The sequence below is a fragment of the Podarcis vaucheri genome (assembly GCF_965113315.1).
Source record: "Podarcis vaucheri genome assembly, chromosome: 9".
Taxonomy (NCBI): domain Eukaryota; kingdom Metazoa; phylum Chordata; class Lepidosauria; order Squamata; family Lacertidae; genus Podarcis; species Podarcis vaucheri.
This window is the reverse complement of record NC_138767.1, coordinates 62242362-62269837: the sequence shown is the minus strand read 5'-3', so window position 1 is coordinate 62269837 and position 27476 is coordinate 62242362. Positions and strand designations below refer to the sequence as shown.

At 42.0% G+C, this 27476-nt stretch overlaps 3 protein-coding genes across 5 annotated transcripts in view; 2 read left to right on the top strand and 1 right to left on the bottom strand.

The window, feature by feature from the left end:
* Positions 1 to 5686, top strand: part of KLB (klotho beta) — a 28783-nt gene extending 23097 nt beyond the window's left edge. Inside the window, exons 4-5 of the mRNA XM_082238097.1 lie at positions 2566 to 3709; positions 5052 to 5686. Of these exons, the coding sequence (XP_082094223.1) occupies positions 2566 to 3709; positions 5052 to 5452 (1545 nt within the window). The 3' untranslated portion in view covers positions 5453 to 5686. The remainder of the gene's footprint in view (positions 1 to 2565; positions 3710 to 5051) is intronic.
* A 3574-nt stretch (positions 5687 to 9260) lies between these two features.
* RPL9 (ribosomal protein L9) lies at positions 9261 to 17533 on the bottom strand. Of its 3 annotated transcripts, none has more exons than XM_082238292.1 (8): positions 17438 to 17533; positions 15914 to 15966; positions 15650 to 15765; positions 13016 to 13111; positions 12665 to 12797; positions 11108 to 11188; positions 10297 to 10417; positions 9261 to 9390 (listed from the first exon to the last, which is right to left on the bottom strand). In XM_082238292.1, the coding sequence occupies exons 2-7, from the start codon at positions 15957 to 15959 to the stop codon at positions 10311 to 10313; spliced, it is 579 nt and encodes a 192-aa protein (XP_082094418.1). In that variant the 5' UTR covers positions 15960 to 15966; positions 17438 to 17533; the 3' UTR covers positions 9261 to 9390; positions 10297 to 10310. The 3 variants fall into 3 exon arrangements, with proteins under 3 accessions (XP_082094418.1, XP_082094416.1, XP_082094417.1); XM_082238290.1 differs by having other exon boundaries at positions 17407 to 17467; XM_082238291.1 differs by lacking the exon at positions 9261 to 9390 and having other exon boundaries at positions 10296 to 10417; positions 17407 to 17469.
* A 2-nt stretch (positions 17534 to 17535) lies between these two features.
* On the top strand, positions 17536 to 27292 carry LIAS (lipoic acid synthetase). Its single transcript, XM_082238266.1, has 11 exons — positions 17536 to 17717; positions 19176 to 19315; positions 19466 to 19559; positions 20251 to 20331; positions 21388 to 21544; positions 22181 to 22238; positions 22352 to 22480; positions 23625 to 23770; positions 24384 to 24454; positions 24706 to 24817; positions 26823 to 27292. Exons 1-11 carry the CDS (start codon positions 17652 to 17654, stop codon positions 26873 to 26875), a joined length of 1107 nt encoding a protein of 368 aa, XP_082094392.1. The 5' UTR covers positions 17536 to 17651; the 3' UTR covers positions 26876 to 27292.
* Positions 27293 to 27476: the final 184 nt, after the last annotated feature.

Below are 27476 nucleotides of genomic sequence, written 5' to 3'. Positions count from 1 at the left end.
GCTATTTGAGGCCTTAGATCAGGCATCCCCCAAGTCAGCCCTCCAGCTGTTTTGGGACTACAACTCCCATCATCCCTAGCTAACAGGACCAGTGGTCAGGGATGATGGGCGTTGTAGTCCCAAAACAGCTGGAGGGCCGAGTTTGGAGATGCCTGTCTTAGATGCTTGCTCTGAAGTCTTTTCCTATAGGTACCACTGGCACATCCTGCAGCATCTCCCACTCATACAAGGAACCCTCTGGATCCAAGCAGTGGCAGAGCTTCATGCTCCGGCACTGGGGGCGGAGAGCAGGCGTGGGCATGGCTGGCATGCATCCCAGGGGCGTGGCGCCCAGCGCAGGGGGGGGCAGCATCAATGGCACCCCACCATGATCAAGGTACTGGGGGCGATGTGCTCCCCCCCACCCCCCTCTTCCTCCACCAGTGGATCCAAGCCGTAATTTTCTTAAAATATTCCTTTCCACATTCGTCAGGGCTTATTCTTCTCGAGAAGCAGAGCAAAACGATGTACTTTTGCAGGCTGGCAAATGAAACCTAATTCAGCTCGGTTTCAGCCAGTCGCACGCACACCTGCAAGAAAGCCTGTGGATATCATGCTAAAAAAGGTCATCCATCTGCACTAATAGATAGTTTGGGGATATAGCATTGTGTTTATTAGTTTTAGTAGAAAACCTTGTTAGGTCTGCAGAGGCTAATTTGGCAGAGAAACGGATGGTTTCAGTTCAGAGCGATGAAATATGAATAAAACAATGCAGCAGCAACAAGATGGAAAATGTAGTTAAGAGAGCAGAAATAATAGCAGATATAAATTTATACACACATATATCTGCATTTGCTCCTTTGGGGAGGGGGCGCTTCCAATCGCTTGTTGCCTTGCAGGTGCTATTTTGAGAGAGGTGTGTGTGTCTCACAATCATTCACTTTTAAAAAGTTCTGTCCTATTTATCTGCCTGACAACAGTCTTCCAAGGCAGCCGTCTTGATTTTCTGGCAATAACAGGAAAATTACACCTAATAAAAGCTGGATCTAGAAACATCAAAGAAGCATTTCAGTTCAAAGCATTGTAAATGCAAACGGGGAAAACGGGTAGAGAAAAACTGGACGCCACATCGCCATCTGGTGGCACAATGTTATATCGCACATACAACACATATAAAATGCTTTTTCTTTACCAGTCTAGCTGAGTCCAAAGGATTTGGGCAGGAGTTAGAGGTCCTGAGGGGGCTGGGGATGCAAAATGTGTCCCTACCCACAGTGCTCTTCAAGGTTGGATCCCCAGAACTTCCTCCTCCCTGATCATTGGCTAAGCTGGCAGTGGATGATGGGAATTGTATTCCAACAACATCCGGGCAACCAAGCTTGAAAAGCAGCACTGTAGGTGTTGCTGACACCGCTCTTTGCTGATTCTACAATGGCTGGTGGCACCTAATGTTTTCATCCCTGCAGAAAGTTTATGTCCTCACCCAAGTAGCAGCAGAGTCTGCAGCTCTGGGCTCTTGATTGCAGCAGCCATGTTTTTATTTCTCCCTCAATGTTCTACTTTGTCACACACACAGCCTGGCTTTCAAGCCCCCTTAATATTAATCTGGGACACGGGTGGTGCTGTAGGTTAAACCACAGAGCCTAGGACTTGCTGATCAGAAGGTCGACGGTTCGAATCCCCGCGACGGGTTGAGCTCCCATTGCTCAGTCCCTGCTCCTGCCAACCTAGCAGTTTGAAAGCATGTCAAAGTGCAAGTAGATAAATAGGTAGCACTCCAGCGGGAAGGTAAATGGTGTTTCCTTGCACTGCTCTGGTTCACCAGAAGCGGCTTAGTCATCCTGACCACGACCCGGAAGCTGTACGCCGGCTCCCTCGGCCAATAAAACGAGATGAGCGCCGCAACTCCAGAGTCGGCCACGACTGGACCTAATGGTCAGGGGTCCCTTTACGTTTAATATTAATCTAGTCAATTAATTATTTATTTTTCATCAAACATCAGTTTTGGAAGGGAAAGTTTTGCAAGAGGTGGCTTGCACTCTCATTTACCTATTTACCTGTTCCCACAACCCCAAGACTGATTGACCCTCCTGCGGCTGCTATTGGCATTTCTTAAAAAGACTCGTACAACATAAAGTGACACATTTAGGGTCACCTGCACCCATTTATTCTGTGATGTTTAGGACTACCACTCCCAAACATCTGTGCCGGCTGGAGCTAATAGTTCTAAACATCTGCAGGACATCAGTTTGATGAAGGCTGCTTGAGAGAACCACATTTCTAAAACTATAGTTCTTTTCACAAGCTGGCTCCCTCTCCCTTTTGTTGCTTGTGTGTGAACGGTGGTCCAAGCAAGTTGGAGAATTCACCATTTCTGCCGGACTTTGTTTACATGCTTCTTTGTATTTCTGTAGAACTGCTATAGTGACACCTAGTGATACAGAGAAAAAAGCCTGTTTATTATTTAGACTGGTAGCATTACAACTTACGAGAACCATTTATGTAACTGGTCTCTACTGGAGTTGTGAAACTAAACCAATATCCTTTATTAAATCAAAAATCAAATTATGTGATTGTCATTTGCAGGCAGAATCTGTCGCTTCCTCACCACAGTTCTGCGATCCTAACCTCTATCTCTGGAATCTTACCGGCGATGGACTTTTCTACCAGGTGAAGGGAGTGAAACTGAAAACCCGACCGGCTCAATGTACGGATTTTGTTACCATTAAAACGCAACTTGACCTGCTGTCCAAATTGAAAATCACCCGTTATAGATTTGCACTGAATTGGTCCCTGCTTCTGCCTAGCGGCGATTTGAAATCCATCAACGGCCAAGTCCTTCGTTACTATCGATGCGTGATCAGTGAGCTGCTCAAACTCAACATCAAGTCTGTGGTCACCTTATATTATCCAACTCACCGCTCCTTGGGGCTGCCTGGTCCTTTAGTCCAGAATGGTGGCTGGTTGAACCAGTCCACCGTCCAGGCTTTCCGAACCTACGCAGAGATGTGTTTTCGGGAGCTTGGGGACTTGGTTAAATTCTGGATCACAATAAATGAACCTAATCGACTCAGCGATATTTATAACAGCAGCAGTAACCACACCTATCAGGCCGCCCATAATCTATTGATAGCCCATGCCTCGGCTTGGCATGTTTACGATAAACAATATCGATCCACGCAGCATGGTCAGATCTCTTTATCTCTGCATTCTGATTGGGCAGAACCCGCCAACCCATTTGTGGACACCCACTGGGAAGCTGCCGAGAGATTCCTTCAGTTTGAAATAGCTTGGTTTTCCGATCCGATCTTTAAGACGGGGGACTATCCTGCAGCTATGAGAGAATACCTTGACTACAAGAATAGCAGAGGGCTCTCTAGTTCTTCCCTGCCGTATTTCACAAAGGAAGAGAAGGAACTTGTGAGAGGGGCTGCCGATTTTTACGCGCTCAATCATTTCACCACTCGGTTTGTGATCCACGAGTCGAAAAACGGAAGTCGGTACGACTTTGATCAGGACGTTCAATTTCTGCAAGACATCACCTGCCTAAACTCCCCATCTCGCTCAGCGGTCGTGCCTGCCGGCTTACGCAAAATCCTAAACTGGATTAGAAAACGTTATGGCGACCTAAATATCTACATCACGGCAAACGGGATAGACGATCAGTCTTTAATTGACGATGGACTTCGTAAATACTACATTGAAAAATATGTCCAGGAGGCCTTAAAAGGTGAGTGGGTGGTAAAAGATGCTAAACTAGAAGAGACACATAATGTGTTTTTATCTTGTATTTTTTTTTTATCTTGTATTTTTATGCTGTGAACAGCCTTGAGATCTACGGATGAAGGGCGGCATACAAATCTAATAAACAACAACAACACAGCTGTTCTGCTAGCACAGCAAACTTGTGCAATGGTACTTTCCCCTCCTCCTTCTCAGTAGTATAGGGGACTCAGCTACATTAGTAAAGAAGCAGCGATTTGAATGCGCTATAAACATTTAACACCAGATGGCGCCAAAGAGCAGGAAATTTTAAAATGTGATTTTTCCATAGAGATTCTTTTGTTATAGCTATCTAATTTCTGATTTATTTATAGCGGGGGTTTCCCCCCCGTGTCTAGATCCACCCCAGATGTCCCATTTTTCTGCTCTTTTAAGTTACCCAAAATGCTATGCCCTGCTTCATAGGTGTCATAGAGCTATAGTCCAAGCAGGATTATAATTTAAGGCGGCAGGCAGCCACCACTGATAGGAGCTGAACATAGCTGTCGTTCAAATGCTCCCCCACCTGCCCACCACTGAAATGCTGAAGGGCAGTGAAATCATAGCTAAGAAGCTCAAAGCATATATATGACTGACACCCTTCTCTGAAAATTAAACCAATGCCCAGGCTTTAACATTCAAAAACTGTGCTTGCAGAAACTCCAAGCTATAGAGGAATCAAAGCATAATATTTACAGTCACATGCTTCTAGGCATGGGTTTACAGACTTTCTCTCTAACTTCCTAACAACTTTATTTCCCTCCCTTTCCGGAGCTCAATGTATCTCAGGCCTTGCCTTGCAGTTCCTATAAGAGAGTTCCGCTTTTACCTTCTCCTACAGCTTTGCTCTCTTTCTTTCAAGCCGAGAAGCAGCCCTGCAACGCTCAATTCAACTTAGCAGTGTTCACAGTGTTTCTAAAGCACAGCCATCTTGCTTCACATAAAATGGGAGTCTCTCCTTCACCGGATACCTCCCAGGTGACTAACGTTAGCCAATCACATGAGAACTACTAGAGAACTCTCTAGAATTCAGCTACCAACTGAGCAAATTTAAACACATAGCAATGCATACAAGCATTTGCAATTTCTGTGAATTCATTTACTGTACTTAACGTGAAGCGTTTCCAGAGACAACTGGAAAACTGCTACCGCCACAGGAAGGGCTGTTTCTATGGAGGGGCCTGTTTGGAGGAAGGCATCCAATCAACAAGCCAAGCCTCCCCAATCTCTTTTAAATACTATAAAAGCATCCTTTTGCTTCACCCAGCCATTTAACAGTGAATAATTCGCTTATTTCTTGTCGTTTCCAGCTTACCACATTGACAAAGTCAACGTCCGAGGCTATTTTGCTTTTAAACTCACCGATGAAAAATCCAAACCTAGACTGGGATTCTTCACCCACGAAGCCAAGGCCAAGGCGTCCGTTCCGTTCTACAACCGTCTCATTAGCCGCAACGGCTTTCTCTTGGAGACTGCCAACAACATCTGTGACCAGCCCGAGGAAGAAGCAGGTTGCACGTTCTGCCTGCTTCTAGCGCAGAAAAAGCCGCTCGTATTCTTTGGGTGCTGCCTTTGCTCGACTCTCATCTTGCTCTTAAGCATTGTTGTTTTCCACAAAAGGAAAAGGAGAAAATGGTATTGGTCGAAAAATATGGAGTACATGTGCGTTCCTGTCAAAAGTAGACACAGGAAAGTTCTCAACCAGATATAGAGTGGTCTTTTCCCCCCTGCATGTGAATGTCAACGGCGAGGATAAGTTATTGAAAGCACTCCAAATCACTCCACCAAGATACTTGGCAAAAAAATGCTGCTTTGCATGAGAATTCCCATGATAGTCGATTCAGGATTGTTATCAAGAATTCTTGTTCTGCGTTTATGCTGTCAGGGAATCCCAGGTTGTTTACTTGTGTGTTCATGTTTATCATAAAGTCATTCAGAACTCCAAGTCCCTTGCTTTTTACATCAACGTACACCATGAAAAGACACGGCGAAAAGAAACGATACAAGAGTGTCTACCTTTCTTTCAACCTTTTTTCCCATCTTCAGAGTAAGACTTGATTACATTAAGGAAGTTTTAGCTGTTGTCATGCCTGAAAATCTCAGGATGAGAGCAGGGACAAATGTATACGAAGGAATTCAAAATGGTGTTAGTCCAATATATTTAATTACTTACAGTTGAAGTATAAATGCTTTCCTTTTGTAACCTAGTACAGTGACGGAACTAATTTGACATGAAAAGGTTCACAATTTGTGAACTTTTACAGAAATGTCTCAAAATTTGTGGCGCTATGCCTGCAGCTGTTGTGGATTGCAGGTGTAACATTTGCACACTTTCGTTTTGCTTGTTTTGGCTTGCGGAAGCTCCAGTAGGGCAGCTACCCTATCTATCACACGACTAGTCTTCATGGTTGTAAACGAAATGCTAAAAGCTGTATTAACGGCACCTCAAAAACTTGTCCAGAGCATGTGATTGCAGCAGCCTCTTCTTCAAGCCCAGGTTGTAAATGAGAAAGGCCTGACATATAATACCTCTGTTATGCCTACATCAGATCAAAAGATGTCAGGAATCTTAAAGGAGAAGAGGCTCGCAATAGGGATGTTTAAGTTGGTCTGAAATACTTTAGCAGTTGAATATAGGGGGTGATTAGACTGGAAAGCCCTCTGTGTATTTAAGATTATCATATACATACCAACTGCAATTGCAGTTCCAAGTCTTTATGCAGCCGAAAAACAGCACCATCTGCACATAAGGGTGGGTGGAGTATTAGCAGGCTGGAGGGGGTATACAAATAAATAAATTGGAAAACGCTCCTGAGAGGGCCACCTCCCGATCTCCCAAAATGGAAAACTAGGGGCTAGGGAAGAGGAGAAATGGAATCGTGAACAGAATCACTTTGCACTGCGACATTTTGTTGCAGGCCCCACTTGTGGAGACCATACTAAAAACAACCATAGTTTTTTTTTGGGGGGGGGGGAGAATCCCGTATTAGCGAGAAATGCCAACCTTCCTAGGACACAGCCATATTTGTGAAGCATGAACTGCAACACTTTTCTAAAACGAAATTGGGAAATATTGGTGTATTTGTGCTTTTCAAAGTTTCCTTCCTTTTCACATAGGATGATTCTGTTATATATATATTTTCGCCAATGGCCATTATTTAAAAGCTGGGATACATTCTAGGCTGTTCAGGATCAAATCGGCACAAATACAGCTTTTTTAAAAAATAAATTGACCCACTTTGTTGTGCACACCCTTTTATTTAAAAATAAAAGGCATGCTCTGTGGATCAATGAACTATATAGTTACAGTTATGAGATGTGTAAACCACACAAACCTTTATCCATATTAAAACTTTCAGTGCACACAAGTGGTCCTGCTCTGAATCTGTCACTCTTTGATATTCACGTTACCCATGAAAGTCTTACTTTTGCAAGCTGCAGAAATGTGTTGAGTCCCCCGAGCCTAAAAAAAGCCAATATGCTTCTTCGAAAGTATTTAAATAGATACTAGGTGGGTGCATATTGCAGAACCTGGCTTACAACTTGTGAGACAGAGCCAACATTTAATACTGGGGGGGGGGGGAGTAATCAAATGCCCTGGGGCTGCATTTGACCTCCAGATCCATGTGCAGCCGATGTTTGGGAACCGTCCATCAGACCAAGTAAGCACAGCCAATGATCAGAGACAATAGGGGATGCAAATTCAGAAACACCTGGAGGGCCACAGGTTCCCCACCCCTGCTGCAGCACGTCCTCTTTGTCCTGTACCTCCCACTGCTGCAACTATTGGGGGTGTGTGGATATGAATTGGAATTGCAGCTAGGGATGGACAGTTAAATACGCCCAATATAATTTAGGCCCTAACAAGTACCTCCGCACCCTCACCCTAAATGAAGTGCACATGGCTGTTTTGGCAGGCAGCTGATGAGGGAAAGGTTATTCACACTTTCCCTGTGTGCTTTGGGACGCAGGTGGCGCTGTGGATTAAACCACAGAGCCTAGGACTTGCCGAACAGAAGGTTGGCGGTTCGAATCCCCGTGATGGGGTGAGCTCCCATTGCTCGGTCCCTGCTCCTGCCCACCTAGCAGTTTGAAAGCGCATCAAAGTTCAAGTAGATAAATAGGTACCGCTCCGGCGGGAAGGTAAACGGCGTTTCTGTGCGCTGCTCTGGTTCGCCAGAAACGGCTTAGTCATGCTGGCCACATGACCTGGAAGCTGTACACCGGCTCCCTCGGCCAATAAAGCAAGATGAGCGCCACAACCCCAGAGTCAGTCATGACTGGACCTGATGGTCAGGGGTCCCTTTAGCTTTTTAAGTCCATAAATTACCATATAGCATATATTCAACACAAAAAACAGCGACAAAGGACAGCTGGACATATAAAGGGCCGCAACCCCAGTGTCGGTCACAACCGGACCTAATGGTCAGGGGTCCCTTTACCTATGTGCTGTGGACCACTAGCAAAAATGTCCCTTTGATACCATGATCAGGTCTGGAAAAAGGATCTCTATTGGAACCTGTTGCATCAGTGGGTTTGCACCTGACTCCCAGGGTGTTGGCTGAGAGGGAATGATTCATGGGCCAAAAAAAAAAAAAAGTCCCACCCTCCACTTTCATACACGCAGTTGCTTATTTTCATGAGACATCAGTAAAACGAACATCGGTTCAGCTGTTGTTTTTCACTCACCCCCCCCCCTGCAACTGTCAGGAGGGTTACTAATTCATTAAAAAAATTAAACCAGCCATTATGCATCCTTGTTTAAAAACCAGCACTACCAAGTTTGAGGGTAATCGCTGAAAAAAAGAACCAAGCAGTTACCATTTGATGCAACCAGGACATTAAAGGAATTCTTAGGTTTTTGTATTCGACTCTACTGCTTCAAGACAGAAGTACGTTCTTGAGGGATGTCCACTTGGTCAGTGTGACTGACTCCAAGGAAATACCTGATTAAACCCATGTCTTAACATTATGCATGGCATTGTTTGCCTATTGGCAATGTCTCCTCCCTAAAGGTAAAAACTGCTAGGCTGTTGTCAAGAGATGAAATGGGTTGCAAATTGACAACTATTCCATTTCACTGTAAAGTTTGTTAGAGACACTCAAATATTATACTATGTGATGAAGAAACACTAGAAAACACAACCTGATAACTACTTACTGTACTGGGTTTTTACATTAGGTGATAATCCAATATTTTCTATGCTGATGGAAGCTGCTCGCTAGTGAACAGAAGATTTATTCCTCCTTATCCCTATCTGCCCCCAATCTGTCCTGGATGTTTTGAGGGGGAGGGATATGCAGGACAGCAGGGGAGGATGAACTGCCAAAAATGCCTCCTTCCCTCATGACAGATGCCTTCCACCTAGTAGAGTGGGATACCACCCATTTACCCCATTTTCAGAGTTTACTTTTCCAGATTAATATATAATTAATATATTTAATTAATAAGATATTTAATGCTTATGCAGGAAACAAAAGTGTTAGAATAGCTGAAAGCTCAATGACAAAACATAAAATATTGAAATATATTGTTTATTTTTTCTCCAAACAATGTCAAACTGTTTGGTTCATACAGCCAACTCCTGATGTGAATTGAAGGCTTGCTGCATGCCATTCTCCTTTGTGCCCTGGCTGTCAATTTAGGATCTGAAATAACGAAACAGATTGGATTATTAAAAACAACTGAAGCTTTAAACAACATTTTACAACTGCAATCCCCTTACAAGCACCTCCAAAGTAACATGAGAAGTATGCTTTAAAGTTACTACACGTTCCAATAATGGGAGAATGTTGAGATTAATCATCAAGAATTCACGTGACGTGCAAATATGAAGCAGAAATCAGCCTAAGATTTTGAATCACTAGACCCCTAACACCTGCTCTCCCTGTCTCCTTGTTTAGTTGTTTCATATCACTGGTTTTATGAAAATTTAATTTTATACACTGCAAGCTACCATGAGTAATGATTTTGCAGAAGAATTATTTTTTCTTTTTTAAAAAACCACAATTTAATATTCTTTCTAGTGTTCAGAAAGACAATTAAAGTCTACAAAGTTACTTAGGTTTTACTCAGGTTTGGATCAGGAAGCATGATCCAAAGCTGGAAGACTTTGTGCTTCTCCCATTACAAGCCACACGGTGCAGCAGCTGCTAGGCTGGCTCCTCTTAGTTGGAGCAGAGACCTGGATTCGCCTGGTGCAGGGAGTCTCCACAGAGGGGAACCTGTTCCTAAGATTGGAGCATTTCCCCTGCTCTGCAGAGAAAGCAATTTGAATTCAAGGAACTGAGAATGCACTTTGAATACAAATGGCTTCCATTGGGAAAGAAAGAAAATATATATGCTCCTTTTAAAATTCCAAGCTAGTCTTACAGTGTAACCCAGTGTGGTCAAGACAACATTTCAACCAGGGATTTCTGCTGCATAGAAACTTCCGTGATATTTTGGATACCAAACATCTTCTTCCAAATAAAAGATTTCACCCTCCGGTCTATATGGTAAAGCTCGGTCCTTCACAGAATACACCATCTGTGAAATGTGAAAAGAACACAAACCTATTTATAGAGCTTTATTCATCTGCCTGTTGTACTGTTCCCTTCTCAGAGACATAGATACCATCCAAAAATTTCCTGATATCTTTATTCTTGACTGTGGTGGCCTGCTGAATCAAGGCAGCTGTAACAAAAAGAGGATAATTTAAGCAAGATTGGCTTAACAAAGCAATCGTATTTTCCCAATTTAATCAAACAAGCCAATTGAACAAGAACAAGGACAAATACTGCTAACTTCAAATCAAGCTGGGTAGTTTCTCTGTCAAGTCAAACTTCTCCGGTCCCATTAGCAACACTTGTTCCTATTTGTTGCTGGAGAAACAATAGCAACAGACTATGGAAGACAAAACAATTACAGTGGTGCCCCGCAAGACGAATGCCTCGCAAGACGAAAAACTCGCTAGACGAAAGGGTTTTGCATTTTTTGAGTTGTTCCACATGACGAATTTCCCTATGGGCTTGCTTCGCAAGACAAAAAGTCTTGCGAGTTTGTTTCCTTTTTCTTAAAGCCACTAAGCCTTTAATAGCCGCTAATAGCCGTGTTTCGCAAGACGAAAAAAACGCAAGATGAAGAGACTCGCGGAACGGATTAATTTCGTCTTGCGAGGCACCACTGTAACCTTGTTTAGTCTAACTAAACACACCCAACAAAATAAGCTTCTCTTTTAACTTTAGACATTATTTAAAGTAAGTTTTCCAATGTTTTAGTAGTATACAGACAATGCAAGCTGAATTAAACGGCAGTTGTTGCATGTTTATGGACCACATCAAAGTAAAACCATTATTTCCACAATACAATAATTAACTGACATACCAGAGTTAGATACCAATTCAATGTCATTTCCTTCAAGGATCAGCTCATCCTTCTGGGCTTGCGATACTGCACAGTTGACCCCTTTAAAAATGTTTTAAAAAGCACACATTTCTTCAATCAAAAAAAATTATCCTTCTTATACAAGTCCACCATTTTAAAAAAACAGAACACATACATTTGCATACTTATCTCAGCTATCTAGTCATGATCCCTTACTATAATAAACTGTAAAAAAGGTAAAAGGTAAAGGACCCCTGGGCGGTTAGGTCCACTCAAAGGTGACTATGGGGTTGCTGCACTCATCTTGCTTTCAAGCCAAGGGAGACGGCGTTTGTCCACAGACATCTTTCCGGGTCATGTGGCCAGCATGACTAAACCGCTTCAGAAGCAACAGAACACCATGAGGGAAACCAGAGCACATGGAAACACTATTTACCTTGCTTCCGCAGCGGTACCTATTTATCTACTTGCACTGGTGTGCTTTCGTACTGCTAGGATGGCAAGAGCTGGGGCAGAGTAACAGACAGTCACCCCGGACGGATTTGAACCACCGATCTTCTGATCGGCAAGCCCAAGAGGCTGAGTGGTTTAGACCACAGCGCCACCAGAATAAATTGTATCCTGTACACACATAGCACAGTACTAAGACCAACAGGCCTGAGGGAATTGGGCACTCATTGCTGATGGGGTTCTGCCCAATGCAATTGGTGGACAACAACAGGAAGGACAAAAACAATAGGATAAAAATCCCTCTTGCATGTTAATACACATACAGATCTGTTAAATATGACTCAAAGTCTCACATCAGTGGCTGCTAAAATAAGATAAAGGATTAAGATCGGAACTGGTATATTGAGAATAAGCAAGAGAAGAAACAGGAACAAGGAATAAAATTTTTCTCCCGTCAGCCAGAGCATGGGAAGTCACCTAAAATATATAATTTGGAATGTATAATTGGCTTTATTATTTGTATTATGATGTGGCAATATTTTGTATTGTATCCATTGGAATGTTATTAATGAAAAATTAATAAAAATCATTTCATACTCCATCATAAAACTCCCAAACTTAAAATACCATCTTAACTAGCCTATTGGGACATTAAGTTCCTACATCAGTAGCACGGGAAAAGGCGTTTTTCTTTCTTCCTGAAGTCACATGACATGCAAGACACAGAATTATTGTAATACATGCCCATTAATCTGTGCTTCTGTAGCAGGAATAAAACCAGTGCTTGGAGGTTTTCTCGTTACAGAAATTTAATGGGGGCACATTATCACAATTATTTTTTAAAGATTAGTGCACATTAATTTTGCATTTTCAAAATACTTTTAACCTGAAAAATGGAGGTAATCCAGAGCAAGGCAGAACTCCAAAAGACAAGTATCCGATTCTGCAAGCTTTTTTCCAGTTATCATATGGTACAAACAACTTGCTTGGAAAAATACAGGTTTTCGGACATTATAGGATTCATTTGAAGCATAGGTGTGACTACCCACCCCCCAATTCTTATATCAATCTTGGTAACAGATATCGCCACAGTAACTAGCTCCTTACCTGGCCTCATGCGTACCCGACGGATGTACTTCTCCCCAAGAAAGTTACGGATTTCCACAAGTGAGCCACTCTCCTGGATAACCACATTGATGGGGAAGTGAGCGTACACTGACCTCATCTTGTAACGAAAGCCCTGGAATCACACACATTTAAAATCAAACAAACAGGGGGAAAAGAGAAACTTAAGTGTTTTTTGTCCAAACTGACTCTTAAAGCACTTTATGCTCCAAATAGTATGTTAATAATAATAATAATTTATTATTTATACCCCGCCCATCTGGCTGTAGTGTAGCTGCAAAGATGAAGTTGGCTATATCAACACTTAATAGCAAATTCCCACTGGAAACTTACCAATGTGACACCCTTGATCATATTTTGCACATGACTGCAAATTGTGCGGACTGTTGCCAGCTCCTTTCTGTTACCCCACCATTTGTCAACACGCAGCTACAGAGAAAAAAAAACAAAGTGTATAAAAACAGGCTGCTCATTTCCAAGTATAAAACACGTTTTCTGTGTAAACATTACAAGAATGAAGTTTTATTAGATTAATGAATTTCCACACCAGCAAATATGATTATTTCCAATTTCTATATACGGTATTTATCAAATGATCAAGTAGTACTGCTATCCTCATCTGCCAAGTCAACATTGCTACATGTGTTTCTTGTATCAGTAATACACACATACAGTTTTAAAGGAAGTGCTGCTACTTTAGAGAAACTGAGGCCAAGTTCTCACAAGACATCAATATAATTACCTTCATCTTCTTGGGTACAAACTGATGGAACGCCCAGCACTTTAACAGCAGCTGTATTTAATATTTTATTGTATCTACTCAGTTCACACATTATAATATCTGTAGGAATGCATACCCAGGGATGGTCAGGACTAATTATGTGGAGAACACATCTTATGTGAACTAGTTCAGAGTTTCTTTAAAAAAAATTATAGAGAGCAGCAAGTCAAATACCTCAATGACTGTCTTTATTCAACTGTGTAGTCAGCTATACAAAATATTGCACTGTGGAATGCTCCTGTTCAGGATTCTAGACTAACAGTGATATAGTCTTTCTAGAATATTAAATTTCCACCACCACTACCTTTCCCCCTAACTGTTGTTGTTGGCATCTGTATGTCTCAAGAGGCAATGGAGTGTACCTACACAGGGTTGAAGTCAAACCAATGGAAGTCAAACAGTGCTTGTTGTGGCTGTGGAGACCAGTAACTCGTAACTGCTGCCCCTCATGCTGTTTTCACTCCGTAAATCATTCTCATGAAAGCCGCCAGGCCATTCCTTCTCCTAGATAGGTACCTTCCTAGGTTGATGAGCTCCACCTGCTCCTCATTTCCCTCTACAGCACATACAGTAACTGCCTCTTTGACCACTGAATCCACATTGGTACCCAGCCTCTGAGGCTTTTCCCCCCCATAGAAAACTACAGTCGTACCTTGGTTTTCGAACAGCTGTTTCCAAACGTCACAAACCCGGAAGTGACGATTACAGTTTGCGAACTATTTTTATAAGCTGAATGTCCAATGGGGCTTCCGATTGGCTGCAGCATTGGTGTCCAAACGTTTTGGAAGTCAAATGGACTTCCGGAATGGATCCCGTTCAACTTCCAAGGCACAACTGTACTGCAAACCTTGGAGTTTTTGGCATAGGTCCCTCTTGTGTATGGAGCTACTGTTTTGGCTGTATCAGGACTTACATTTGGAGTACAAGTGGACTACAGTGGTACCTCAGGTTACATACGCTTCAGGTTACAGACTCCGCTAACCCTGAAATAGTGCTTCAGGTTAAGAACTTTGCTTCAGGATGAGAACAGAAATTGGGCTCCGGCGGCGCGGCAGCAGCGGGAGGCCCCATTAGCTAAAGTGGTGCTTCAGGTTAAGAAGAGTTTCAGGTTAAGTACGGACCTCCGGAACGAATTAAGTACTTAACCCGAGGTACTGCTGTACTGTCAGTACACTTTGCCTCCCATATAATGGGAGTAATACACAAATATGTTAACGTTCTGAAAAGTGAATGGTCCATATTCACTGCCAAGAGCCATGTCCTGTTAATTACACTGAAAACTAAATTTCAGTGAACAAAAAACCACAGACATTTGACATTTGCTAATAGAAGAAAGGCTAGCTCAGGGTTCCAATTTATTCTTAATTAAAACACAACAATTCACAGAGATTGGGAACCAGCTGGCGTGTGTTAGTATTGCTACAATTTATTAATTAATAGCTCTAATAGCACCAAATGTCTTGATCTAGTCCACTGCCTATCATCCTCATTTATTTTAATATGAATCAGCCACATGCATTTTTGCACCTGAAACAAAAAACAGGGGACTCATTTTTCTTGCAGACTGACTGGCTGTGCTGTAGGATGCAACAACGTCCTCTGGAAATCTCGCACTTGAAACATCATATGCAAGAGGTTCATTTATCAGACAAAACACCCCAAAGCACCTTTTCTCTCAATATACTGCTTAGAAACTTCTGTAAACAAGTACATATGCATCTTAAATAAGTGCACATTTCACTTTTCAAAAAGTTAAGATTACATGTTTTACAGAACACAGGTCTGCTCCAAAGCACTGAAAAACAGTAAACAGATACTAAGCCTTTCTGCCTGCCACTTTCCCTGTGCAACTCTCCACTCCGCAGAAAGTGTCCCAGATCCGTATCTGCTGTATAGCAAAGAAAAGCAGCTTGGAGGTGAAGTTCGTAAAGAAAAAAATTGGAAAGGAAAGGATTAAGTCCCTCCTCCCACCTACTGCTTTTCCACAGCCAACTGCCCCATTGGTGCAGTGCTTCACAACTGACACATCTACAGCAAACGTGTAATTAAAGCCATAGAATCCAGCAACCATTACTGACAATACAAAGCTAACATGGAATCTGAAAACATTGCACAGGGCCAACAGCTTCCGTTGTCAGCAGAAACATGATATACAGTAACGCTCACAACATCCACAAATTGCTCACCTTCTTGCGTTTCTTTCCCAAGAGAGAGAGTTCCACATTGATATGATTGAAGTCCCTTTGCAGGGTTCCTCTGGGGCCCTTGACAATAACTGTCCGTCCCTTCAAACGAACCTCGACTGGATGGAGATAATTAAACATTAGTACAACATACAGCAACTGCAAGTGATAAGAACATTAAAGATTTTGGGGTATTTTTTGGGTGTGTGTGTGTGTGTGTGTGTGTGGTAGTGCTAAAAATAAAAACATCCAAGTGGATGCACATACCTTTTTCTGGGATGTCGACCGTCTGGTTGCTGAGAATGGTCTTCATTTTAAATCTAACAGGAAAAGCAAAATGAAAAACTGCAGGTTTAACATGATACTGATATCAGCTGTACCACGCCCTTTGCAACAAAGGCACCATCCCTTGTGTTGTGGCTTTAACATCCATTTAGATCAGTGGTGTCCTAACTTTTTTCAGAGGGCCAAATTTGATGAAGTGAAGGGCCGTGAGGGCCAACCAAAGTTTTTTTTTAGGATTTTTACCCTGAAATTGTTGAGCTTTTTTAGGATTGAAATTGTTGAGCTTTTTTTAGGATTGGTGAGCTTTTTTTTAGGAGCTTTTTTTTAGGAAATAAACTGCCACAGGTGCCCCCAATATTATTTTACTTGCTTATGGCATTTATAGGCCACTTTGGACACCCCTGATTTAGATGCTTAAGAGGAATATTACTAAAACTGTTATGATCAACTGCATTGGCCCCGTAAAAGGTTTCTAACCTTTAACCCAGAGCTTTCCAAACTTTTCACTTTGGTGACACACTTTTTAGACATACATCATTTCGTGACAACATAATTCAGTTTTACTAGCAAACTGGAGGTTAAGCTAATCCCTTTCCATCCCCAGGAGTGGTGCAGGGAGTGTTCATGCGACACACCAACACACTGCGGCTAACACACTAATTTGTCAAGACAGCGTTTGGAAAGCTCTGCTTTAACCAATACTTTCCCCTGCCACCATCACTTCCTATTCCTATTACCAATCTCAAAGGCCATATAAAAAGCATGCTCCTCTTCACATAGCGCTTATACCAGGGGTGGCTAACCTGTGGCGCTCCAGATGTTACTAGCATGTCCAATGGCAAGAGATAATAATGAAAAGTGCAGCAACAGCTAGACAGCCACCTGGCTTTAACTTTGCCTAGGCCTAGCCAGAACTCCCTGGCACGACAAAAACAAAAACCCACTATATATTATTGCAGAAGGCAGGAAGCAAAACCGGCACTTTCAGCTCTGGGAAACCTTAAAGTAATGCTGCTGAAGCAGAAATCCTGCAGCCTTTCTTGGCCTTGGGTCCCTAGACCTCGTTGAACTACAACTCCCATAATTCCCAGCCAGCAAAGCCAGTGGAGAAGCTTGATGGGAGTTGTAATCCAACATTAAAAGCAAGCTTGAGAAAGCAGCCGTGGAGTTTTGCGCTGAAATAACCTCTGCCACGAAAGAAGCCTTCTTAGGGGCGCGTCGTAGAAACGAGACCCCCCTTCACCCGGCATCAGTTTACACAGGCGCAAACGAAGCCGGGGCGCGCGAGAGACAGCAAAGCCCTTGAGGGGAAGGGGGGGCGGCTGCTTCTAGGCCTCCCTCTCAGGAGCCCCCGCCGAACCCAACCTCGCAGCGGCGCCCGTTCCACTCTCTGAGCCCTGCCCGCGGCCCCCGCGGGGCGCTCGGGGCAAGAGGCAGCCGCGGCGCCTCGGATGGAGCCGGATACCGCCCCTCACCTCGCAAGGAAAAAAGAAAGCCGGGCCTCACCTCCTTGTTCGCGGAGAGGAGGAAAGGAAGAGCGTCGTACGTCACCACGGTCTTGAACCCCGTGCGGAGTGACGCCAGCGCGTTCCGTGGGTGGGGCGTCGAGGCGCCGGGAGGCGAGAGCAATCGTCTCCGAGCCCAAACGGCAGGAGGGAAGGGGAAGGTGGGCGAGCGCCGAGTACATCGAGCTTGAGGAAGGAGTCGGGGTCGGGACGACATGGCTCTGCTCCACCTAGGCTTCCCCCGGGAGAACCTGAGGAGGCTGACGTCACTGGGGAGGCTGGTGAGCATATGGGGGGGGGGGGAAGGATAGGCCTGTGTGGAGCCCTATTCCCTTCTCTCTGGGGGAATCCCTGCCCCCAATATTATCATTTATTTACTTGCTAATGGCATTTATAGCCCACTTTTAACACACACCCCCAGGAGCGGAAGGCGGTGTGCGTAGTTCTCCTCCTCGCCCCCATCTCCTCCTCGCACAACAACCCTGCGAGGTAGGCTAGGCGAAGGAGAGATTAGTCATTGGCCCGGAAGGTCGCCCCCAGGAGCTTCACCGCCGAGTGGGGATTCGAACCCTGGTCTTAATAATAATAATAATAATAATAATAATAATAATAATACATTTATACCCCGCTCATCTGGCTAGGTTTCCGCAGCCACGCTGGGCGGCTCCCAACAAAACACTAAAAACACGATAAAACATCAAACATTAAAAGCTTCCCAAGAAACCAGAAGCATTCCTCCTAGGAATTCTAGATCAAGATTTTAAAAAAGAAAATTGGAAATTATGTATGCAACAACAGCCGCAAGAATTATATTAGCACAAGCTTGGAAGACAGAAGAAATAACAACAACAACAACAATAATAATAATAATTTATTATTTCTACCCCGCCCATCTGGCTGGGTTTCCCCAGCCACTCTGGGCGGCTTCCAACAAAACACTAAAATACAATGACCTATTAAACTGAAAGCTTCCCTAAACAGGGCTGCCTTCAGCGAAATACCAACAAAAGAACAATGGCAAGGGAAACTTATGGAATATGCAGAACTGGCAAAATTAACAGATAAATTACATGAAAAGGATAACAAGGATTTTAAAAGAGAATGGGAATCATTTACAACATATATGAAGAGACATCATAAAGAATTGGACTCACTGGCAGGGTTTGAATAAACAAAAACAATTGTATATAACAAAAAGTAAGACTATATGTATTGGGAAAATTTTGGGAAACAACACAGAGGGTGAATAATATGGAAATAAAACAAAATGGGAATATGAGGGAAGTCCAGGTGAGGGGGGGATATGGAAAATTGTTAGAGAATATTGTTAGAGGATCTATACATGGAAAAACCAATAATTATTATTTTTTTAAAAAAACTTCCTTAAACAGGGCTCCCTTCAGATGTCTTCTAAAAGTCAGATAGTTGTTCATTTCCCTGACATCTGGAGGGAGGGCATTCCACAAGGCAGACGCCACCACCAAGAAGGCCCTCTTCCAGGTTTCCTTTAATCTCAATTTTCACAGTGAGTGGGCTGGACTAGATGACCCGTGTGGTCCCTTCCAACCCATGATCTACAAATTCCAGCTTCTGGATAAAGCTTTTATACCTCATTAGTTGGAAATAAGTGCACAAATATAGCAGGGGACAAAGCTGTGTTGTAACTTTTGATTTAAAAAATAAATAAATTATTTGGAAATGTGTTATTTGGAAATAAAAGTGCAAATACTTTTTCCTAGACCTGTGAAAGCAATTGGCACAAACAGTGGAGAGCATCAAGCTGGAGACCTGATTTGCAAGACTTTATGTCTGGAGAACTTTCAGACAAAACAAAGTGGGCAGACTATAAAGGCGAATTAAAGCGTCAGAAAGGAGAAAGGTATTTAAAACAACTTAATTACCTCATTAGAATGAGTAGAACGATACGTTTACAAAATAGGTCAGCTGTGTGGAAAGTCAAGTTAATTTCTCAGACTTACAAACATTACCTGCTAAAGCAAAATAAGTATGGCTTTTGGTTTTTTTATAGGCTGCGACTTCCTCCATGGCTGAAAACGGAGATTCCAATTGGAAAAAATTATAACAAATTGAAGAATTCGTTGAGAAATTTAAATCTCCACACGGTAATTCAAATGCCTATATTGTACCAGATGATTTACTGTGTTGTTCAGTGTTGTTTTTGCAATTAAAGTTCCCATCATAGGCACACTTACTTAAAAGTAAATTCCTTTGCAGTGGACTCACTTCCGTAGGTTTAGAGCCCATCTGTTGTGTTTAGAAGACTTTTGTTTTGTTTCCTGTGATGAGGCCTCACTCACTTACAATTGCAGCTTGCACTGGAGTAGTCATTATGGTATCACATTGTTTTCTTTGTCATGGAAACCCTCCCTGAACAGTTTGAGAGCAGACCAGGGTTGTACCAACATGCATGCCAGATGGACTGAAAAAAACACCCTCATTGGGTACTGCCATGTGAAATAATTTTCATTATAACAGTAGTACAGTGGTACCTCTGGTTACGTACTAAATTCGTTCTGGAGGTCCGTTCTTAACCTGAAACTGTTCTTAACCTGAAGCACCACTTTAGCTAATGGGGCTTCCCGCAGCCACCGTGCGATTTCTGTTCTCATCCTGAAGCAAAGTTCTTAACCCGAGGTAGTATTTCTGGGTTAGTGGAGTTTGTAACCTGAAGCGTATGTAACCCGAGGTACCACTGTACTTACCTCATCATCAGCTTTACAGTGGTGAGACTCCTTGTAGCCAATGCACTTTGTGGCCTTCTTACAGTGTTAATAACTCTTTCATTTCCCGTAGGTGTGTGAGGAAGCACGTTGTCCAAACATCGGAGAGTGCTGGGGAGGGGGCAAATATGCTACTGCTACAGCGACTATAATGGTAAGCTGACCACTGGCAATTGATGGTCTTATTGGGAACAGTACATCCAAATTGTCCCTTATTTGTCTTGTGTATTATTCAGAGGTTATAGCAGAGAATAAAGGGAATGGAATAAGAGGGACTTTGCTTTTGTCATTCTAGAAAGCAGTCGTGCAACCAGGGCTCTAAGGGTGCCTTGTACATTATCTGGAAAATGATGATGATGATGATTTTATTTCTGTGCCACCCATGTGACTGGGTTGCTCCTGCGGAGTCTCATCTCATGGTATTCCAGCAAGCAGACCACACGGGCAGAGGCATATAGCATGGCTGCACCCCATAATATGTGGTCCCAGGGTGGTGTGGTGCTGACATGGGGAGTAACCAGTTTACCTATGACATGATCTTTCTATTTAAATCAGTTACTGGAACTCTGTGCAATTATTTGACTGCTGCAACCCTTCTGCTGTCTTAATTTAAGAACTGGCTGCAAGGAACATTTCACACTAAATGTCATTCAGTGTTGCCCATCTAGGGCAGTGTTCCCCAACCTTGGGCCTCCAGCTGTTTTTGGACTACAGTTCCCATCATCCCTGACCACTGGTCTTGCTAGCTAGGGATTATGGGAGTTGTAGTCCAAAAACAGCTGGAGGCCCAAGGTTGGGGAACACTGATCTAGGGGACAAGATGAGAATTCTTAAAAACGCAGGTGATTTTATTTCCTCTCCCTGCCTGCCCTTATTGGTGTCAAGCTATTAATATGAAAACGGGGGGAATTTCCTGCTGTTTTCGTCTGTGCTCAGAGAGCAGATAATACTAAACCATAGCTGAAACAATGAGTTACTCCTCCCCTTTCTCCTCCGTTGAGGAGGAAACAAACCAGAGGCTAGCTTGCAGTTACAAGAAAACCTTTATGTACCATCGTTGTTTGTTGGGGGGGGGGCAGAATTATGCATGTAAAGACTATGGACTATATAATAATTTCTCATCTGCTGGCTTAGCTGTTGAGATTCTTTTAATATTCGTTATAGAAGGTTCTTGAATTATTATTTTTTAACCAATTGTTTCCTGTTTCAGCTGATGGGGGACACTTGTACAAGAGGCTGTCTCTTTTGCTCAGTGAAGACAGCAAGAAGTCCCCCTCCATTAGATCCCGAAGAGCCATATAACACAGCGAAAGCAATTGCTGAATGGGGGCTGGATTATGTTGTATTGACCTCTGTGGACAGAGATGGTAAGTAACTTTCTAATTTTGAGTCCTTTTGAAAATACAGTTCTGCTGATTCCAACCAAGGAAGAATGGCAAACCAAGTTTATGGACTCTGCTAAAATGGCAAAATTAACTGGGAAGCTCAGAAACCAAGAGGACTTCAAAAAAGAATGGGGAAACTGTATAATATATTTAGGAGACCATTGTAAGCAGATGAAAACATTAGCAGGATTTTAACCACACTTGTAAAGTAACAAAAAATATGGACAATTTAGATGGATAAAAAATGTGGATAACAAATTGATATGCAGTTGTAAATACTGTCATTAGGACCCATGGAGGGGATGGGGGGTGTCATGAGATTCAGAGTAATCTCTTTATATGGGTTTTTAATTGCTTTTGTTATATGTTTATATCTTCTTAAGGTCAAATAAAAAGTATTTACAAAAAAAGACTCCTCCCGAAAAGCAAATACAGTTATGCTGTATGCAGAAATCTCATCTAAGGTATTTGTAAGCTGTGCAGATTGCTGTTCCTCTATTTCAATAGTTAATATTTTCAGGCATTAAATTTACACAAATGCATCCTCGACACCACTATAGCTATGTAAAAGTAGGTATTTGTTCTTCCTCTAAAATAACTGCCGTGTTCTATTATTAGATGTTTCAGATGGTGGAGCAGCACACTTTGCAAAGACCGTATCGCACTTAAAAGAAAGGTAAGGAGTGAATATTAGAAAAAATAAATGGATTGCTTTTGGGGCAAGGTTAATGCACCTTTCAACTGACCACGCTGCACTTTGTTTTGTTTTTTCCAACCCTTGTTTCTCAGGAATCCCAAAATTCTTGTGGAATGTTTAACTCCTGATTTCAGAGGGGACCTGAAAGCTGTGGAGACGGTTGCTCTGTCAGGGCTCGATGTCTATGCTCACAATGTGGAAACAGTTCCAGAATTGCAGAGGTGATGAAAGGTGATATATACTGATAGAGTAAAATAAGATTTGTGAGAGCAGACTATTTCAATTTAAGAGATGGTTCCATGAAGATGCTATTAGGAGGGACTGGCAGTCTGCCTGCATTAGTGCTAAGCCATTTTCTGCTTGCTGAAGACTAAGTAGTGAATCTGCTTTTCTGTTCTGTTCACAGTGGGGTACCACAGATTGTGCATGCCCAGAAGACTTATTCCGCATCCTTAGTGTCACTGAAGCTGTACTGTGTTGTTTAGACATGTTTAAGAACCTTTTTTTGCTTCGTATAACTACAGTTCTCATATTTTATCAGAATGAGCCTCTCTATACTCTAGCTATTTACTGGTCATAATAAATGTATGCTTTGCCATCAAATGAAAGCAAACTGCAGTGGCAGTGATTAACCTGGGGGTGCTTCACCCCAAACTGACATGCCACGTTTTACATATTCCATCAAGGATTGATCCCTGGAAGTTACTTTTAGGACCGCCAGCACAATGAATGCCTTTTGTAAAAGCCAAATATTTAAGTGGCTTGAGAATTGTCTCCTAGATTCCTGTTTTGCTGTTCATTGGCTTGTCATAAATCTGATCACATGTACTAGTCATTCATACCAAGACATCTGTCTGCTTATGCAGGTGAAAAAAATAACTTACAATAGTTGCCCCATTTCAGTTAAATGGGGATATCACCCAGCATAGAGAGTGTTGTTCTCTCTGTCATTCTTTTGAATATTTTTCTCGGAGCAAGGGTGATGTTGTTCAGCCTGATACACATTGAAGGTAATGTTATAAAGATAGAAGAAAAAATGTGTGTACACACACACACACAAACTTTGGAAGCAGTTATAAAAGGCAGATTCTGGAACGATGACAATACAGTATCTAACCATCTTTCATTCCCTGCTAAGGCTAGTTTTTGTTGTTGTCGTGATGGGCATTGTCAAATTCCTGTTACCCTTTCAATCCAGTTACTCTGAACGAGTTTTCAGTTCAATGTTTGAGAAGGTATTCTTGATCTGCGTATTCTTCCGTAGTTTGACTCATCTAATCCTGTGGGTTGTGCAGAAGGTTTTTCCAGAGGTGTGACAAGATCCATTCTTGTTATGCTAAATTATTTTTTTACTATTTCTTAAAGAAAAGTTCGGGATCCTCGGGCTAACTTCGAACAGTCCCTCAGTGTTTTGAAGCACGCGAAGAAAGTTCAGCCTGATGTAATTTCCAAAACATCCATCATGCTTGGTCTTGGTGAAACAGATGAACAAATATACAACACATTGAAATGTAAGTCAGGATTTTGTGTGGCTAGAGGCCATGATTCACAGATTCAAGGAAAAAGAAAGTGCAGCCTCTTTGAATTCTGTAGTTTTACATACGAAGATATAATAACAACCACCTGTTCCTTAGCAGGTCTTAAAATTAGGTAAATACAACCTCAGATGAACAACACATGACATATTACACTGTGTCATGATTTATTCAATTGGATTGAGGTCTGGATTTTGACTGGGCCATTGCAACAAAGAGGGTGCACTTTCTTTTTCCCCTGACTGTAAGCTGTGTGGGACCATAGCTGAGTTTTGGAGCATGTTATTCCAATAGCCATATTCTAAGCTGTCCATGCACTATTTCTGAGGCTCACTACTTAAAGCAAGCTCATTCCTACATATTAAGTTCAGATATGGGGCAAGCTGATTGGAGGTTGAAAAGAGTTTTCATTTTGGGTCTCTTTCTTAACTTTTGCTATGGTTTTATTCTTCCTCATTTAGGGAGTTAAACCTAACTTTATCTGCTATCTTAAATGTGCTGCTTAAAAACAGGCACCAGTGAGGTTTGGAAGAATAAACAATGCTATACTATATTTCTGTCATTCACTAGATATGTTTAATTTTTATAGTATTACGTGAGGCTGACGTAGACTGTTTGACCTTGGGACAATACATGCAACCCACAAAGCGCCATTTAAAGGTAAAATTGTACTGGAAGTTTATTGTTTGAAAATATATCACATTTTCTGGATTGAAGGCTGAAAGTGACTTGGGATATGCCTTCTGGGATGGGAATCTTAAGGTGAGGCAATTATGCCAGCCTCAGTTTCTTTTGGAACACAGATCCATGTACAATTTAGTTGTGGATGTTATAGTCTGTGCTTGTTAAGGTTAGGAATATATGCATTTTGAAATGACTGGATCATGATGAAAATGTATTCTTCTATCCAGGTCGAAGAATATATTACTCCTGAGAAATTTAAACATTGGGAAAACGTAGGAAATGATCTTGGGTTTCATTACACTGCGAGTGGGCCTCTTGTGCGTTCCTCCTACAAAGCAGGTGAGATACATAGATTAGCTGGACTATATAAATTTATGCAAACTTCAGTTTAAACTTGCCCTCTCCCCTTATCGGCAAGTGCAATAGACCTTTAGCTTTATATGTACAGTGGTACCTCAGGTTAAGTACTTAATTTGTTCCGGAGGTCCGTTCTTAACCTGAAACTGTTCTTAACCTGAAGCACCACTTTAGCTAATGGGGCCTCCCGCTGCCGCCGCGCCACCAGAGCACGATTTCTGTTTTCATTCTGAAGCAAAGTTCTTAACCCAAGGTAATATTTCTGGGTTAGCGGAGTCTGTAACCTAAAGCATATGTAACCTGAGGTACCATTGTACAGGCATTGGGTTTTATTCAGTGTAACACTAAGCAAAATGTCCTGTGAGTGCAGCACAAGGATTTTTTCTTGCACAACAGAACATTCTCTCCCTCTAGGTCTCCCTTAAATCTTTTCCGGGGTTCTCCCAACCCTCTGGATCAGATTTGGGGATGGCATAGAATTGGATGTGGAGCACTGGGGTGGAATCCACTAGCACTAATCCTTAACATTAGTACAACTGAATATGGCCCATCATGTTACTTTTGAAGACTAGCTGGACAGGACAGGCATGATTTATAGAAAATGTTATTTGTTCTATGATAGTCAGATAATCGGCCTAGGCATTTTGTCTCATGTGTTGCAAGTTGCCTGGGGTGCGGTCCTTCACATTCTTCATTTTGTACCATGTTCCTTCATGCCAGTGGATAAATGGCAATAGGATAGAGGCAAGATACAATAGATTGTGGCCGTAGCTAAAATTCAGATATAAATTGGTGAGTAACTTGCAGCTTTTGTTGTGACATGCAAACTCTTAAGTACAGTTCCCTTTAAACTAATACCTGTATTCAATGGGACTTGCTTCTGACACTGATTATAGCCTTAGTGTGTTATACAACTTAGATGGGAAATATTACTTACGAAGTTTGAAATATAGAATCTTTTAGGCGGCAAAAGCAGCAGAGCAAGTAGTTCATATGCAGTGTGAACTACAGTGATCTAATTTAGTTTTATTTTAAAGTTGTACATACTGCATTCAACATGGGAATATGTCTGCTGGTGTGAATTAAACAAACATACTTGCTGCAGAAAGCATGGCAAGAAACAAAAACGGCTAAAGGCCAGAATTTTTAAAATTTATTTGCTTCCTGGCTCATCTATGATTTACAGAAGTGTCAGTTCACGGTCTGATTTCTTTTATCATTTGCTTTTTGGCTGTACCATGATTTACAGAAGCACCCAATAATGTGCAGCCCATAGATCTTGTGCTGCTCCTGAGATTTATCTATATCTTCAGTTGCATATAATGTTCAGTGTGAAATCTGCGAGTGACAAATGCCGAGAAGCCATGCCTGACAACTATAACCCACACAAGGATTGTGCTATTCCTTATACTTTTTACAGCCATCCAAAATAGTCTAGCGGACTTTGGGTAGCACAGCAACTGAATACCTCCCTCCCATCAACAGCACAGTTGCCACGATGCTAGCATTTCCCTACATTTGCTTGTTCAGTGTTAAAATTTCAGGGAAACCACCATTTGCAAGTTTTCCAGGATTGCTCTTTCCCGATCCAAAAGCGGCTCCTTTGCCAAGAGGAAATATTCATTAAATGCAGCAATCCTATTACATTGACATTGATATGACTTACCTTTGATTAAATATCATCAGAAGGTTTAGAAAGCCTCGTTTTTTTCTGCTGCCTAACATTCCAAGTCTTTCTCATTTAAAACCTTTTAAGAACCAAGATGATTTATGCTGGGGGAAATAGTTTGCTTATGTGACTTGCCCCGTTTGACACAGGGTTAATTCCTGCAGCGCTAAGAGAGTAATAGGCAGCAAGGATTCTTTTCAGCTGCCTTCTGTAGATGCTACTGCTCATTTCTTTCCTACAACACAGGCTAAAGAATACAGTCACAAGATGCTTGCTACTCTGTTAAAATAGATGCATGTTTTCTTTTTGTCTGTGCAGGTGAATTTTTCTTGAAGAATTTGGTACAGAAGAGGAAGAAGAAAGACATCTGAAATGTAAAAAGTTCATGGGGAGAACTCTGCAACTCTAATGGATTCCAGATGGCAGCATCACAAATAAAGGAAGAACATTCAAGATGCTTTTGTTTATTGCCGTTGCCCCTGCAAGCATTTAAACTTAGCCATGAATTATTCAGGTTGTTTCTGAACTGCTATCTTCTACTGTAGTTTAAAAAATGTTAATATGTATTATATGGCTTACAGTGCAATCCTATACATATACATTCAAAATTAAGTTCTAAGGGATTTGTTGGTCTTCTTTCTAAGCAAGTGGTACAGATCTACCTTAGAAAACCTCTGCTTTCTAACATATGAAGCACCATGAGATATACTCATTGGGAAAATTAAGAGAGTTAGATGCATATTTTAAATATCTTGCAAATAATACCAGTAATAAACAGCTGAACACAGTGTGCAGCATTTCTTCAAACTTTGTATGCACCCATATTTACGCTCTGTCATTTCAATACTTAAAAAAAACTTACAAGCCAATGTGCAAACATGAGGCACAGTCAAAATTGTCAATATTGATTATTGAGAGAGCCCATCCTTTACCATCAAACAGAGATATGGTTAAATCTGTCTGGATTTTACC